Source organism: Chlorocebus sabaeus, chromosome 14 (genome assembly GCF_047675955.1).
Source record: "Chlorocebus sabaeus isolate Y175 chromosome 14, mChlSab1.0.hap1, whole genome shotgun sequence".
NCBI classification, from domain to species: Eukaryota; Metazoa; Chordata; class Mammalia; order Primates; family Cercopithecidae; genus Chlorocebus; species Chlorocebus sabaeus.
In genome coordinates, this window is record NC_132917.1 from 27,518,083 (window position 1) to 27,536,030 (window position 17,948).

At 40.2% G+C, this 17,948-nt stretch overlaps 1 protein-coding gene across 3 annotated transcripts in view; it reads right to left on the minus strand.

Annotated features, from left to right (window-relative positions):
* RBKS (ribokinase) overlaps window positions 1-17,948 on the minus strand; it is a 108,693-nt gene that overhangs the window by 54,791 nt on the left and 35,954 nt on the right. For all 3 annotated transcript variants that reach the window (XM_038006216.2, XM_073022887.1, XM_038006217.2), the window contains exons 3-5: window positions 11,877-11,940; window positions 10,871-10,933; window positions 6,889-7,053 (exon numbers count right to left, since the gene is read on the minus strand). In XM_038006216.2, coding sequence (XP_037862144.1) covers window positions 6,889-7,053; window positions 10,871-10,933; window positions 11,877-11,940 — 292 coding nt within the window. The remainder of the gene's footprint in view (window positions 1-6,888; window positions 7,054-10,870; window positions 10,934-11,876; window positions 11,941-17,948) is intronic.

Consider the following 17,948-nt stretch of genomic DNA (forward strand, 5'->3'; position numbering starts at 1 on the left):
GCTGAGATCACGCCACTGCACTCCAGCCTGGTGACAGAGTGAGACTCTATCTCAAAAAACAAAAACAAAAACAAAAACAAAAAAATAGTACCTTACATCAAAAAACAGGTATACTAAAAATGAAATGTAACATCTGGGTTTTGCTTCAACATAATCCAAGGTGGCAGTGCGGGGTAGGGAGCCATGAGGCAGGATACAGATAAAACAAGATTGGCCACGTGCGACAAAAACAAGCAACAGGGAAAAGATTCCCTATTTAATAAATGATGCTGGAATACTGGCTAGCCATATGCAGAAGAAAGAAACTAGACCTTTATCTTTCACCATATACAAAAATTAACTCAAGATGGATTAAATATTTTAAATGTAAGACCTCAAACTATAAAAATCCTAGAAGAAAACTTAGAAAATACCCTTTTTGACACTGACATTGGCAAAGAATTTTTGGCTAAGTCCCCCAAAGCAACTGTAACAAAAACAAAAATTGACAAGTGGGACTTAATTAAACTAAACAGCTTCTGAATATAGCAAAAGAAATGGTCAATAGAGTAAACAGAAAACCTAGAGAATGGGAGAAAATATTTGCAAACTATGCATCTGACAAAGGTCTAATATGCAGAATCTATAAGGAACTTACATAAATCGACAAGCAAAAAATAACTCCATTAAAAAATGGGCAAAGGACATGAACAGACATTTCTCAAAAGAAGACATATGAGTGGGCCAACAAACATATGAAAAACTACTCATCATTTCACTCATCATCAGAGAAACGCAAATCAAACTATAATGAGACACCATCTCCCACCAATCAAAACAGCTATTATTAAAAAGTCAAGGGTTGGCCGTGGTGGCTCATACCTGTAATCCTAGCACTTTGGGAGGCCAAGGCGGGCAGACCACGAGGTCAGGAGATTGAGACCATTCTGGTTAACACGGTGAAACCCCGTATCTACTAAAAATACAAAAATATTACCCGGGCATGGTGGCAGGTGCCTGTAGTCCCAGCTACTTGGGAGGCTGAGGCAGGAGAATGGTGTGAATCCAGGAGATGGAGCTTGCAGTGAGCCGAGATCGCGCCACTGCACTACAGCCTGGGTGATAGAGCGAGACTCCATCTCAAAAAAAAAAAAAAAAATTCAAAACACAACAGATGCTGGTGAGGCTGCAGAGAGAAGGAAACACTTATACACTGTTGGCAGGAATGTAACTTAGTTCAGCCACGTAGAAAGCAGTTTGGAGATTGATTTTCAAAGAACTTAAAATAGAGCTACCATTTGATCCAGCAATCCTATGCCTGGGTACACACCCAAAGGAAAACAGATCATTATACCAAAAAGAAACATGTACTTGTATGTTCATCACCATGCTAGTCACAATAGCAAAGACATGGAATCAACCTAGGTGCCCATCAATGGTAGACTGGATAAAGACAATGTGGTACATATACACATGGAATACTATGTAGCCATAAAAAAGAATGAAATCATGTCCTTGGCAGCAACATGGATGGAGCTGGAGGCCATAATCCTAATCAAATTAAAACAGGAACAGAAAACCAAATACCACATGTATTCACTTATAAGTGGGAGCTAAATATTGAGTATGCATGGACAGAAAGATGGGAACAACAGACACTACAGAGTACTGGAGCAGGGAGGGGCACAGGTTGAAAAGCTACCTATTGGGTACTATGCTCCCTACCTGGGCACAATATTCCTATGTAACAAATCCGTATATGAGGGCCCGGCACGGTGGCTCATGCCTGTAATCCCAGTACTTTGGGAAGTTAGGGCAGGAGGATCACCTGAGGTAAGGAGTTCAAGACCAGCCTGGCCAACATGGTAAAGCCCCGTCCCTATTAAAAATACAAAAATTAGCTGGGTGTGGTGGTGCAGGCCTGTAATCCCAGCTACTCTGGAGGCTGAGGCATAAGAATCACTTGAATCTGGGAGGTGGAGGCTGCAGTGAGCTGAGATCATGCCACTGCACTCCAGCCTGGGTGGGCAGAGTAAGACTCTATCTCAAACAAACAAGAAAAACAAAATCAAAACAAAAACAAGTATGCACATGTACCCCACCAGGTCTAAAACAAAAGATTGAATTTAAAAGTAGAAAAAAAGACTGGCCACATGTTGGTAACTGTTGAAGCTAAATGATAGTATAGATAGGTTTACCATACTATTCTCTGTATGTCTATATATATTTGAAAATTTCCATAATAAAAACAAATTTTAAGGAAAAAATTACATTAAAATTTAAGTATCAATTGCTAGAATAAGGAATTCTATAATTTTACTGTAAATACTGTATAAAAATCAATCTTATTTGCCTGTACTTTACTGAGGGACAGCATTCTTCAATAGTAACTGGATACATAGGCTTAGAGTCTGACTAGTAACTAAATTTAGAGGAAAAGTGTAAATGCCATAAAGAAAGGATTCTTCTCGGCTTGTGCTACCACAAATAAGCATACCCTACCACGATGAAAGAAATATAAATTAGCAGATGCAGCTAATCAAAGAATGCAAATCTGTAATAGACAAGGTGGAAGCCATTATGTCATCCTGGGACCAGGCAGAGCTAGAGAACACAGAATGTACCATGGAGTAACTTGGAGTTGCAGAGGTGACTGGCAGCACCCAACAGTAATTATTATTAATTGTAGTGTCAGATGAACTAAACTCCTAGTTATCTTAACTGCATGTTAATGGATAGCACAATGATGTCAGTAAGGAACTGGTGAGGCCTGGAGGAGCAGTTGTATAGGCTAAAAGTCAGGAAAACGAGGCAGAAACTCTTTATGGTGTTGTCATGGAGGGCAGGGGCTGGACAGTTAGGAAGGCCCTAATAATTAGCTCAGAGAAACCAGGGAAGAAAATCACCCTAAGTGAAGACACTGCGAGCATGTTGGGATACTCAAAATACTGGCTTTGCTGTCCATTACTCCAGAGGCTCTTTTCTGTGACTTGAGCAGCAAGAACACTCAAAGCTTGGGCTATGTGCTGGACAATGTCACTATGAAAGTCTGGATGACCAGACAAGAAGTTTTGCTTGCCAAAGGCAAAAGGACTGAAGTGGCATTAAAAGATACTTTGTATCATACTGATATTTAACTTTGGCAATTTTACAATCTCAATTATTTATAATTGTTCATGTACTGTTCCATTTGCTTGGAAATGGATATAAAGACCAGAACCAACATGCATAATTTCATCACAAGCAGCTGCAGCATTGGCTCTTCAGTGGGCCTACCTCATAGCATTGTGGCCTGGTGAGGATGGGGGCTACACAGGGCTACCAATTTTTGGTGTTGTAGCTGCTATGTCTTTAAAATCGATGCTTTCATTTTGATAGAGACAGAGAGTTTTGAGACAGTATATTCAAAGACGTAGGGATCTTTTCCTCTGGATTTTCATAACTGATATATTAGCATAATCTAGTTATACAATGTGCTTAATTCAAAATTCACTACTTGTAAGCAGTAAAGATAATGGAACTGTGATAACAAAACCCATAGACGATGATGACAATGATGACTTTATCATCTTTCTTGAAGATGGAATAATGCTGTTCAGCACATAGGCAGCTTCCTGGAGCAAAGGGTAGGGCGCTCAATGCTTAAGAGATCATTAAGCCCACTCTGCTCTGGGATCAGTCCAAAGTGACATGAAAGAACCCTGAGAGCTGTCAGCCCAATTCTGGTTTCACAGAAGAAGAAAGTGACATCCACAGTGAGGAACTGACTTACTTGACTGAGATCCCCCATTTGCTGATTGATTATGAATTTAAAGCCATATTTCATGATTCTCAAACCAATGCTCTCCTTTCATTATACCAATCTTCTTCTTCTTCTTCTTCTTCTTTTTTTTTGAGATGGAGTCTCGCTCTGTCTCCCAGGCTGGAGTGCGGTGGCGCGATCTCGGCTCACTGCAAGTTCTTTCTCCCAGGTTCACACCATTCTCCCACCTCAGTCTCCTGAGTAGCTGGGACTACAGGCACCCGCCACCACGCCCGGCTAATTTTTTTGTATTTTGAGTAGAGATAGGGTTTCACTGTGTTAGCCAGGATGGTCTCAATCTCCTGACCTCGTGATCCGCCCACCTTGGCCTCCCAAAGTGCTGGGATACTGCTCTTCTTGCATATGAGAATGATGATGCATTACACACACACAAACACACATATACACATGCACACACACACCCTCCTCATGGAATAGAATCTAAGCTGCATCTGGTTAGTATCTACCAAATAGGGACCAGCTGACTTGGCCAGAGAAAGCCACCTGACTGGAGGACTTCTGGACAGATGAGTGTGTGTGCTTGTGTGCATGTGTGTTTGTGTGTGTGTGCGCGCACCCATGTATGTGTTCTGTTGGAGTCAGAGTGCTGAAAACACTTTAGAGCCTCTTCTCTGTTTCTTGAGCAGAAAAACACATAAAGCTTAGGCCACGTGCTGGACAGTGTTAACATTTATGGACTTAACTTTTCTAGAGATACTCTTCATAAAAGCTCAGTTTGTTGGAATCAATGGGTTGTGGCAGTTTGAAGTGCAGTTTAAACTAGGAGACAGAACTTGGGTCTTAGAGTCTGAAATCACGGTTTCCATAACTTAAAGTGTGACATTGGTTGAACAAATGACTTAACTTCTCAGTCTCAGTCTTCTCACCGTTAATCTGAGAGAACACTACCTGCCATATCTTTGTCATAAGGTTTTCTGAGGATAAAATGTGTAAGAAAGTACTTCATAAGCTATAAAGTACATATAAATGCATATTACTATTTCTGATATTATTATATAAGGAAGTTCATGCAGAATTAATAGCAAGGCATGCTGGCTCTTAGTAAAAGTGTGAAGTAGGCCAAGTGGTCTGTGACCCACTGTTACCTACCCACCTTCCTGCTGCCCTGGGTCCTCCAGCTCCCAAATGGAAGAGCTATACGGAAGGGGATGGAGGAAGCCTTTCTGGACCCAACCCAATGACAGCCCCAGGGTAGGCTGCCTGCCCATCCGGATTATTCTATTCTCACCTGTGAAAGGTTAGATCCTCAACTGTGGCTGCCGTACCTTTCTCTCCTTCACAAGCTGGGTAGGTAACAGGCAACTAGACTAGGACAGAGGAAACAGTGATCTCTGAGCAGCAAGGGATAGTAGGAAAAAAACAGAAGTTACACGAGAATACGCTTTGATCTATACAAAGAAAGACAAGAGCAGGAGCAGGGTGGCACCCTGTATTCACATCACTCTGCTGAGATGGGCACAGTGCAGAGAATGCGTAACCATAAGCATTAGACTTTACTGTGACACTCCGGGAAAATGGAACCAAATGGGTTTTGGCTTAGAATTCTTTCTGACAGCTTCAAGTCCATTAAAAATACACTAAATGTCAGTGAAAATTTACCACAGCATGTTTTGCCAAGAGGAAAATTTGTGAAATCAGGACGAACATTTAAAAATTCTCCACAAAATCATTTCACTGACTTATTTTCCATTTATTTCTATGTAGAACACTGTACACTTTGGGAGAAATCACTTATATAAACACACACACACACACATACACACTGTTCTTTTTCTTTTTTCTTTTTAGTTTTGTATCTTGAGAAAAAGTCAATGTGGTTCTCTACTTTATTCTTAAAAAAATCACAGAACTATTGCCACAATATCAAGAAGTCATCATGTTAGAGTGGCTACTATTTATTTTGAATTTTTTCACCAAATGATGCTTGATCAGGATATTATCCTAACTTTAAAGACAGAAGTCGATGGAAGAGAAAAAAATTGGGATTTACCACCATGTACTACACCATGCTTGGCGTCATATTTTATTTTATTCCATCCTTAGAACAATTCTGCAGATGGAGTATTTCTATATGCATTTTACTGACAAGGCTCAGACAAATCAGGTAATTCTGCTAGGACCACAAGGCTGACAGGGACAGAAATGGGATTTCAATTCAGAAGCTGCTTTCCCCACTAGTCAGTGGTGAAAAAGAAGCAAACAAAGAAATTATCTGGATTCTTAAAAAGTCTGTTATTTGCTGGAGGTGAGAGAAGAGGAGTGACTGGGAGAACAGATGAATCAAGATTAGCTACAGGTTGATAACTGGAAGCTGGGTGATGGATTTCATCGTACAATTCTGCTGCTTTTGTAGGTTTGAAAATTTCCAAAATCAAAGGTCAAATAAAAAAGGCAATGTCAATGGACATTGATAACACAGAATATATTACATATAAACAATCTTTTGTTGTTTATTGAAAATGATAAAGTTTTACGAAAAGGAGAAAAAAATCTAATCTTCAATTCCTAGAGATGTTTGTCAAAAAGTAACTGGGCTGCCCCAGTTAGTTTTGTATGTATGTATGTATTTGTATGTATGTATTTGTATGTATGACATGCAGCTTGACCTCTGCTTCTCAGAGCAGAAAACATTTCACCACCTAATGTGTACCTTGGACAAGCGGCTGCTTCAGGGATTCTTTTTTTTTTTTTTTTGCGATGGAGTCTCGCTCTTGTCACCTAGGCTGGAGTGCAGCAATGTGATCTCAGCCCACTGCAACCTCCACCTCCCGGGTTCAAGCGATTCTCCTACCTCAGCCTCCTAAGTAGCTGGGATTACAGGAATTCTAATTCTACTTGTACCATTTCTTCCAACTACATTGAAGATTTATATGGAGGGATCTTGGAAATGCTACTCAAGTTTTTTTTAACTGTTTGTAAGGTTCTCTAACATTATCAAGAACCACAAGACTGTGAATCTCACAGATGGAAGAAAGAATATTTTACTACAGAAAGAGTATTGCTTTGCTTAACTTAAAATTAAGACGGCTAACTTTAAGATGGCGATAAAAGCTTTTACAGAAACAATGACAAATATGTATAATTACCTCCACTCCTGCGGGCCATTGTTAGGGCTTCCAAAGAAGTTGCTGGAGTTATTTCGAGCTGGCAGACCATGACTTTGGCTCTACTAATGACATTGGCTGCTGCCCTCAGGTCCTCCGTATTCAAAAGTAAATTTGCTCCAGCCACTATGACAATGATATTCTGGCCTATAAAGAAATTCCACCTATTTATATTAAAACTAAACAAAGCCAAGCAATGATATTCTGCAGTGTTATGAATACAATCACCCTTGTAAAGTCATTATACAAAATGTGTCATAAGTATTAATTTTAACATTTCTAGGTTATTCAGCTTGAATTTTGAGTTCCAAATGTATGTTTTGTAATATTTCTGTAAGATTCACATTATTCTGATCACCTTAAGCAAAATCTTAAAAAGATTTTCCCAATATTCCTATATATAAAGAATATTAGTTGAGAAATGACATATAACATACTTTAAACATTTATTCTATAGAAAATAGCTGGTATATGTATGTGGTAAAGGTTCTGAATCCTAAATGACAGATGCTATAGAGACGAATATAAATAGGAATAAACTCGTATGACACTGTAGTATGCAAGCAGTTCATGTGTACCCTATGGTATTCTAAAAAGTGATGCTGTCAATCAAAACACATTTTAAATATCTAACAGATAGAAATTTGTATCAGATATAGAAGAGAGAGGGATACCTGGCTTATACTATAATGGATCAAACAGAAACAGAACTAAGGATTCTGATATATTCTTATTACTTGGACCCGCTGTCTTTAATCCCACCTGAATGAGGGAGGGGTGGTGGTGCATTTCATCTGTAAGGTGAACCCTTAAGAGCTGTGCTGTCCAATATGGTAGTCATGAGCACAAGCCCCACATGGCCATTGAACATTTGAAATGTGGCTAGTCCTGGCTGGGCACAGTGGCTCATATCTATAATTTCTAGCACTTTGGGAGGCCAAGGTGGGCAGATCACTTGAGGTCAGGAGTTCAAGACCAGCCTGGTCAAATGGTGAAAACCCATCTCTACTAAAATTACAAAAATTAGCTGGGCGTGGTGGTATGTGCCTGCAGTCTCAGCTACTCGGGAGCCTGAGGTGTGAGAATCGCTTGAACCTGGGAGGCAGAGGTAGCAGTGACCTGAGGTCACGTCACTGCATTTTAGCCTGGGCAAGAGTGAGTGAGACTCTGTCTCAAAAAAAAAAAAAAAAAAGAAAAAAGAAACACCTTTTTTTTTCTGTGTTTTCTGTGGCTAGTCCACTCAGGTGTGCTTCAAGTAAAATACAAGTGGATTTCAAAGATAGTACAAAGGAAATAAGGTAAAATATCCATTCATTCTTACCATTTTAAAAATTAAAAAAAAATAAGATAAATTTTTGGGTCTCACTCTGTTGCCCAGGCTGGAGTGCAGTCGTGCGATCTCGGCTCACTGCAGCCTCCACCTCCTGGGTTCTTCAATCAACTCTCCCACCTAAGCCTCCTAAGTAGCTGGTATTGCAGGGGTGTGCCACCACGCCTGGCTAATTTTTTTTTTGCATTTTTAGTAGAGATGGGGTTTCACTATGTTGGCCAGGTTAGTCTCGAACTCCTGACCTCATGTGATCCACGTGCCTTGGCTCCCAAAGTGCTGCGACTACAGGCATGAGCCACTGCGCCCAGCCAAGATAAATTTTTGATTACACACTGTAATGATAATATTTTGGACGTATTGGGTTAAATATATTGCCTAAGTTAAATTTACCTGTTCCTTTTTACTTTTTAAAATGTGGCTACTAGATAATTTAAAATTCCACATGTGGCTTGCATTTTATTTTTATTGGACAACACTGATCTGGAGGAATGAGTTGTAGCAGGCATTTTCTGTGCTCCAGGCTGCTCGTGCTGATCTTGTATAGACATGACCTAAAATCACCTCTCAACACAGAACAAATTCTATCCTATCATCTTACCACAGATGTGTTTGTTGGCCACGAGGAAGGCTTAATAAAGTGGGGATGGTTCAGCATAAACCTAACCTCAGTCCTGGAAAAATTCAAAGTACCCACTTGCTGAAAGATAGCATCTCTCCTTCATTTTCTTCAGTGACCTCATTTTCTCTGTTGGAGTCAACTGCTACTTCCATGTTGCTGTCTCCCAGATCCAAATTTTTGGCCTGGCCTTAGCTGCTGAGCAACAAGCCTAAGACTATAGCTGTCTGATGGACAATGCCATATGGCTAGCTTGTTCATGCCTCAAATTTAACTTATCAAAACTAAACTTGCAAACTCACTCCTTCGTTTAAGGGAGCTGATTGTCCCATCTCTGTGTATTTGTCTGAATTCTTCTATTACCACCTATACTCTTGAGGGCATTACTGTACACTGTAAACCAGGCAAGGTCTACCAAATAGGCACTTGACACACACTATTACATTATATCTTCGCATGGAAAATGCAGATTTTGTTCATAAATAAGAAAGAGAACTTGAGGATATTCCTAGAACAACAACAACAACAAAAGAGGTTTAAGACAAGGAATGAGCTGCTGTTGGCAGGAATAATTACTTAAAAGGTAGCTTAAATGAACACAGGCTTTCTATAGTTAGAATGAAAACTTTTATCTACTACCTTTAGGTGAAACATGTCATTATTATTGCAACTTGGAATCACTAAAGTTGAGTTAAAAATACTGTATTTTCTGTGAGAAATGATCCTGCAAAGCTGCATTATAAATAAAATACACATTCTGACAAATCCTAATTTAATAAAATGCACACTGTCCACAACACATGCGGCTCTGTCCTAGGTGCCCCACGAAATGCTGGGTCCTTCTGAATATTGATTCTGATTTTAAAACATCTTATGTAGGTGTTTTTATAATTAAAACAGTTGGCAGAAATTATAAAAACCTGACTTGAAGGTTGTTACTATTTTTTTTTTTTTTTGAGACAGAGTCTTGCTCTGTCGCCCAGGCTGGAGTGTAGTCACCCCATCTTGGCTCACTGCAACCTCCGCCTCGTGAGTTCAAGCAATTCTCCTGCCTCAGTCTCCTGAGTAGCTGAGATTACAGGCATGTGCCACCAGGCCCGGCTAATTGTTTTTGCATTTTTAGTAGAAACAGGGTTTCACCATGTTGGTCAGGCTGGTCTTGAACTCCTGACCTCAAATGATCCACCCGCCTTGGCCTCCCAAAGTGCTGAGATTATAGGCGTGAGCCACCACGCTCAGCCACTGTTTTAATTCATTCATTCATTCATTCACTCATTCATTTATCTATTTAGAGTCAGGGTCTCACTCTGTCATGCAGGCTGAACTGCAGTGGTGGGACTGTGGCTCACTGCAGCCTTGAACTCCTGGCCTCAAGTGATCCTCCCACTTTAGCCTCTCAAAGCATTGGCATTACAGGTGTAAGCCCCTGTGCCAGGCCCAATTACTATTTTAAAAGATACATGTATCAGCTATGGCAAAGCCTTGTGGCAGACTTAGTTGTATATATAGACTTTTGCGATTTGATTGCTGTTGAAAGAACAGACAAAATTGAACACTAACGATAAGTTGGATGTAATTAGTTGCTGCCATTTGCTCAGAACATATTCTATAAATATGACTCATCAAACTTTTCTTTGCACCTATTTACATTTATTTACCTAGTGTAACTGAAATGACAGATGAATGCTTGACTGCTTTTAGAGACAAATGTCAATTATAAGTTCACATGAAGGGTAATGGGGACATTACAGCATATACATATTATTTTGAGGCAACTTCATATATATTGGAGAGATAATTTTGAAAATCGTCTGAAAATTGATCTGAACAATCAACGTGGGAAGTATAAATAAAGGGAAACACATTTACATTTGGATTGGAAAAACTATGTTTTAGGCCTTGAGTGGTGGCTGTAGTAAGAGGTCCATAGGATTATCGTAAAAATTGATGATGCTTCTGATCTAACTCTGGAAATACACTGTCTTATGAAATGACACTCCAATATGCAAAACACTTACCTTCATTATTGACAATTATAGAAGCAGTTCCTGTAGCAGCATCTTTAGTCTGATATGTAAATTCTGAAAGAAAAAAGAAAATTACAATCACATGTATATAGACTGGCATGTATAATTTATTTTAACAATTTCAATACAACACTAATCCTTGGAAAAACTTTTTAACCTTTAACCATCTGGAATGATAAAAAAATAAGTAATTAGTGCTAATTTATACCCATCATCTATACAACAAGAAAAATAGACAGCTTTATATTTAGTTGCACCTTTTCTCTGCATTAGTAACAACCCACCAAACTGCTCCTACTTTCAAGTACCCCCAATTATTCATAATTGTATACATATGCATTTTTCTAGACCAACACACTTATGTTCTTCATTGAAAGGAATGTCAGAGTTGAGATAAAAAATAAAGGTCAAACCTATAAAATGAACTTGTTTGATTATTTTCATTCTCATAAGCTTGTTATTTCACCAAGAATCAAGGTCTAGCATATAAACGGAAATGTTGACCAGGCAGTCTTTGGTAGCAGCAAAGAGCCCTGAACTGGAGTCAGAAGATTTTATTCTAGTCCTGGCTCTGGCTCCAACCAACTGTGTGCTCTTGGAAAAATCACAGAACATCTCTGGCCTTTGGTTTTCTCTTCTATGAAATAATGGTTTCAGTCTCTATGGCTTCTAATGAGTGTTGCCAGCTGTAACGTTCTTAAAACACCTTTTGTGAATGCAGCACCTTTTTCTCCTTGTCATTCGTCACATATTCATGAGATGAAGGTTTGTAATCTCTTATCATTTTATTCCCATCTGGAGGAATGTACATGGAAGAATAAACCAAAGGACATTTAAGCAAGAATGGACAAAGCTGTGCATAAAAATTATCTGGCCACCAGGGGAAGGTCTAATAATTCTCCTCTAGATTCAATTTTTCTCATCTAGATTCAATTTTTCTCATATTTTCTCATAATAAAGTTATCAACAGTAACTTTAAAAAAGATGGGAATTTTACCTGTAGAAATATCATTCTGTTTTAAGTTTTCTATATAATCATTGCCAAAAGAATCTTTGCCAACCTGTACCAAAGAAATAATGAATATTAGATCTTTTATAGTTAGTAAAATGCTACAATGTAGTTTTTAGAATACTTAGCATTTTAAAAGGGCATATCTACACAGTACTTTACAAACATTAGCTGATTAATCTTCTTAATATAAGATGCTAGACTTGATTGCAGCCCAAAGAATTGTTATATAATAATGTTTCACTTATATCCTACTTAAAATGTGAAGTATTTAATGAACGCCACTCATTAAGTCATTCTCATTTTGAGCTGTTCATGTGATAATTCCCACTGAGATGGAGTTGTCTACCATCATCAATCCTCAATATTTATGAACAATCTCAGCTATATGTACTTCATGGTAAATATGGGCATCTTTGTCATGACTTACCTGATGTTCCAGAATCTTTTTATCTTTTCCCTTGACACTGACATGTGGAGGCAAAGAAAAGCAAATTTTAAAGGCCCTAGCTAACTTGAGTAACTTGGTGTAATAGAATTCTGTTTTTGCATCCTAGCATCTATTCTGTTAAAGGTATTTCAGTTTTTCCTTTGGACACCCATTTCTGTCCCATTCTATAGACAACAAAATTAAGTTGGCCAAGGGACCCAGGCCTGATTAAAAAGCGTGTTCCTTGTAGTCCCAGCTACTCGGGAGGCTGAAGCAGGAGAACTGCTTGAACCTGGAGGTGGAGGTTGCAGTGAGCCGAGGTCACGCCACTGCACTACAGCCTGGACGACAGAGTGAAACTCTGTCTCAAAAAAAAAAAAAAAAAAAAAAAGTGTTCCACCACCCTGGTCACAGTGATGGAGTGATGGTTTCATGAATGGGCATGTGACCTAAACCAGTCCAAAAAGACTCAATCCTGGGACTTGTATTGAAACTACCAGGGAAGACAAGTTTTCTTCCCAGTAAGATTGCTGGCTATAAGAGAATGTAAACTTGTGGCCGGGCGCGGTGGCTCAAGCCTGTAATCCCAGCACTTTGGGAGGCCGAGACAGGCGGATCACGAGGTCGGGAGATCAAGACCATCCTAGCTAACACGGTGAAACCCTGTCTCTACTAAAAAATACATAAAACTAGCCGGGCGAGGTGGCGGGCGCCTGTAGTCCCAGCTACTCGGGAGGCTGAGGCAGGAGAATGGTGTAAACCCGGGAGGCGGAGCTTGCAGTGAGCCGAGATCCGGCCACTGCCCTCCAGCCTGGGCGACAGAGCAAGACTCCGTCTCAAAAAAAAAAAAAAAAAGAGAATGTAAACTTGTAGTCACTGGGGCTCACCATATAGAGACAGCTAGAAAGAAAACAGAAACATAACAGAAAGCAGGAGGGTGACAGACACAAACAGACACAGACACCTAACAGCCTAATGGACCCCTAAGTCATCTGAAGCCAGCTCTACCACAGGGCTTTTCAGTTACACGAGGCAATACATTCTTTTTAAAAATTTTATTTATTTTTATTTGTTTGCTTAAGCTATTTCAAATTGAGTGTCTATTGTCTGTTACTAACAAAGTCCTGATTAGCTTCAGGCTGGGCGCAGTGGCTCACGCCTGTAATCCCAACACTTTGGGTGGTCAAGGCAGACAGATCACCTGAGGTCAGGAGTTCGAGGCCAGCCTGGTCAACATGGTAAAACCCCATCTCTACTAAAAATACAAAAATCAGCTGGGTGTGGTGGTGCATGCCTGTAGTCCCAGCTACTTGGGAGGCTGAGGCAGAAGTGCTTAAAGCCAGGAGGTGGAGGTTGCAGTGAGCTGAGATTGCGCCATTGCACTCCAGCCTGGGCAACAGAGTGAGACTCCGTCTCAATAAATAAATAAATAAATAAATAAATAAATAAATAAATAAATAAAAAAGGAAAAGAAAAAGCTAGTTAGCCCAGCGCCTAGCATCACCCCTGAACCACTGAACTATAATTTAAGTCGCTGTGTTTGTACCTGGGTCCTGTGACCACATTCTTGCTTTGTGGTCCACTTTGGTAACTGGATCTCTCCCCGTTTCTGTCAGCACGAGTGTGTATCCTCTTCATCTGCTTAGCCCTCTAGCTCTTTCAGAACAGGTACTCTTCTCTGCCTGGCCAGCCATTTGCAGGGGCCAGAACTTTAGGTCTGTGGCTCAAAGCCAGAAAACTATGATTGCAAGGCCTTTGATACCAACTGCTGGCATCTTATCGACATCTCCCTACTGTCCGTTTCTGCAATCACTGTGCTGGTCAGGACACCCCTGTTATCTTCTCCCATACCTCTCTAATGCTAACCATTTGTCTGACTGCTACCTTGGCTGGACCTTGGCTTGAACTCTACGGTTGAATCTACAGCAGAGGCTGTAAATTGGTGGGTTGAAAGTTGAATCTGACTCCTAGATATGTTTCGTTTGTCCTACTACTGTTTTCTAAAAAGCAGACTTTTTTTTTTTTTTTTTTTGAGACGAAATCTCGCTCTGCCGCCCAGGCTGGAGCACAGTGGCCGGATCTCTGCTCACTGCAAGCTCCGCCTCCCGAGTTTACGCCATTCTCCTGCCTCAGCCTCCCGAGTAGCTGGGACTACAGGCGCCCGCCACCTCGCCCGGCTAGTTTTTTGTACTTTTTTAGTAGAGACGGGGTTTCACCGTGTTAGCCAGGATAGTCTCCATGCAGACTTTATTTTTTATTTATTTTATTTTATTTTTGAGACGGAGTCTCTCTGTCGCCCAGGCTGGAGTGCAGTGGCACAATCTCAGCTCACTGCCAGCTCCACCTCCCGGGTTCACGCCATTCTCTTGCCTCAGCCTCCCAAGTAGCTGGGACTACAGGCGCCCGCCACCACACCCGGCTAATTTTTTGTATTTTTTAGTAGGGACGGGGTTTCACCATGTTAGCCAGGATGGTCTCGATCTGACCTTGTGATCCGCCCGTCTCGGCCTCCCAAAGTGCTGGGATTACACGTGTGAGCCACTGCGCCTGGCCAAAATAGACTTTATTTTAAAAACTAGTTTTAAGTTCTCAGCATAAGTGAGTAGAAAGTACAGAGTTCCCATATACTTTGTCTCTTCCTACAACTAGTATCCCCCACTATTAACATCCTGCAACTAAGTGTACATTTGTTACAACTGATAAACCTACATGACATATCATTATCACTCAAACTCCATAGTTTACATTAGGGTTCACTCTTGGTGTTGAATATTCCATAGGCTTTGACAAATGTAAAATGTCATATATCCACCATTATAGTACTATACACAATCGTTTCACTACCCTAAAAATCCTCTGTGTTCTATGTATTCATCCCTCTCTCCCCACTAGCCTCTGGCAAACACTAATCTTTTCATTGTCTCCATATGGTTTTGCCTTTTCCAGAATATCATACAGTTGTAATTACACAGTATGTAGCCTTTTCAGACTGACTTCTTTTACTTAGTAATATGCAACTAAAGTTCCTCTGTGTCTTTTTGTGCCTTGATAGCTAATTTCTTTTTAGAGCTGAATAATATTCCAGCATCTGGATGTACTAGAGTTTAAATATCCATTTATCTACTGAAGGATGTCTTCAAAGTTTGGGAAATTATGAATAAAGCTGCTATAAATATCTGTGTGCAGGTTTTGCTATAAATGCCCTGTTATTTTTGTTTTAATTTTAATTTTGTTTTAAATTTTAATCAGTTCTCAATACTTAAATATTAGAAGACTTCACAAAAACAGACAGATGTCCAGGAGGTTCTAAATATTCAGAGGTTCTGGTAACACTGCGTCCACATTCCTGCAAGGCAAACCATCTGGAAGGGAGAGGTAAGTGCCTTAAAGTGGGCATAGACTCTTGACTTCATCACAGTCCCTATCTAGCCTACTGCAATTTCTGTTACCTGCTTGGCTCCTGTAGGCCTTTAGGCTTGCTACCTCTGAACTATACTTCTGAACTGAGCTTCTATTTTTCTGTCCTGCCAGTGAGCACTACTTCAATGGACTATGTCTCAATCCAGGCTTCAGTCACTCCTGGTGTGTCCCATTCTTCCACAGAAAATTGTTCCTTTCTGGATATATCAATAGAAAGAAACCTGTCTGCTTCCTTACCATCATTTCTGAGAACTTAGAAGTCCTTTGCCCTCTCCTCCACCAAATCAAACCTCACCCGTTTTTCAAGTATCAATTTAAGGTCTACCTTCTCTACTCTGGCCCTTGTTAATCCTCTCATCTCCAGACCTCCTATGACATTCCTAATCAAGCCCATAGTTCAATATCATCTTATATTGTTGGCAATTTCATATTTGTTAGTCTAGCCTTCTTAAAAGCTTACTGGAGACTCTTTAGGATTTGATCACATCAGTTACCCTTTTGTTCATTTCCCTTGGACCCATCTTGTAGTCATGTTCCATTCTTTTTTTTTTTTTTTTGAGACAGAGTTTCGCTCTTGTTGCCCAAGCTGGAGTGCAATGGTGCAATCGTGGCTCACTGCAACCTCTGCCTCTTGGGTTCAAGTGGTTCTCCTGCCTCAGCCTCCTGAATAGCTGGGATTACAGGTGTGCACCATCATACCTGGCTAATTTTTGTATTTTTAGTAGAAATGAGGTTTCACCATGTTAGCCAGGGTGGTCTTGAACTCCTGACCTCAGGTGATCTTCCTGTCTCAGCCTCCTAAAGTGCTGGGATTACACGCATTAGCCACCACGCCCGGCTGTCATGTTCCATTCTTGAAGGAACATGACTACAAGCACCCAAACTATTCTAGAATGGTTCCATACAAGGTTTTGTTTTCAACAGCTTCCTTGAAGGTACTCTCACACTCTTTTGGCTATAGCAGTGAAATACTTTTGGGCAGAAAGATTCTTGGAAACCCGCATAGTCTGAAATAGCCTGTCTGTGTGAGCTTGTTCCACATGAAGGAAGCCAGGTCAAGAGCAACTATGGACAAGCGCTTGCACATAAGCCAAAAGGGAACTCTCAGAACTCAACATGCTCTTTGGAAATCCCAGGCTCAGTTCTGTCCTGAATATTGTAGAGTAGTGCCAAATGACAGAACTTTCTGCAGTGATGAAATGTTCTAGATCTGTGTTGTTCAATACAGAAAATGTTTTCTATTTGTTCTGCCCAATACAGACACTCAAAATACAGACTGTGTGACTGAGGAATTCAATTTTTAACTTTGATCACATTTAAATCTAAATATCCACAAGTGGCTAGTGGCTTCTATATTTGACAATGCAGCAAGCGTAATGGAAAGCAAAAGGGCTGGGTATATGACGAACAAGAGCATTTCTTCAGCTAAGGGTGTTGAGATGCTTCTTTCACTCTTTTCACTGGGAGGGCTCCTTCTGCACTGAAGCAGAGCTTTGGCAGGGCTTCCAGAGTCCAGAACTATGACCTGAAGCTAAGGAGGGCAACTTCAGTCAGCACCATAACTTCTATTTTGCAAAATGATTGAGGAATTGTTGTTTAGGCTGCTTGGAATCCTCAAATGGCAGAAACCATCTAGTAATTCTACTCTTCAACATACCCTTGGGGTGAATAAAACATAGGAGATCAAAATATCCTATCCAAGGCCACATGAAATTGAATATTCTGCTCAAGAAGTTATCACATATATTAAAACAGGTTACCAATTTCAAAGCATTAGAATACAGAAAATAGGTTTAACACTAAAACTAAGATGAATATAATTTAATCCTTGCAACTGAAGACATTTTTGTGACTTTTCAGTGCCTGAGGGTTATAATGAACAGCTGGTTGAGGAGACTAAGTTGCATTTGTTGTCATACAAAACCCAGCTGTTACTTTTTTGAATAAATCCTTCAAATTAACTTATATCTTGTCATTTGTGGCCTTATAACAAAATACATAAGAAGAATCTATAAAATCTCAGTTATTTAAGCTTGCTGGTTGTTTAAATCCTAGATAAAGGGGTGTTTACCTTAATAATGGCGTTTAGGCTAGGCATGGTGGCTTATGCTGCAATCCTAGCATTTTGGGAGGCTGAGGTGGTAGGACTGCTTGAGGACAGGCGTTCAAGACCAGCCTCAGCAACACAGCAAGACCCCATCTCTACAAAA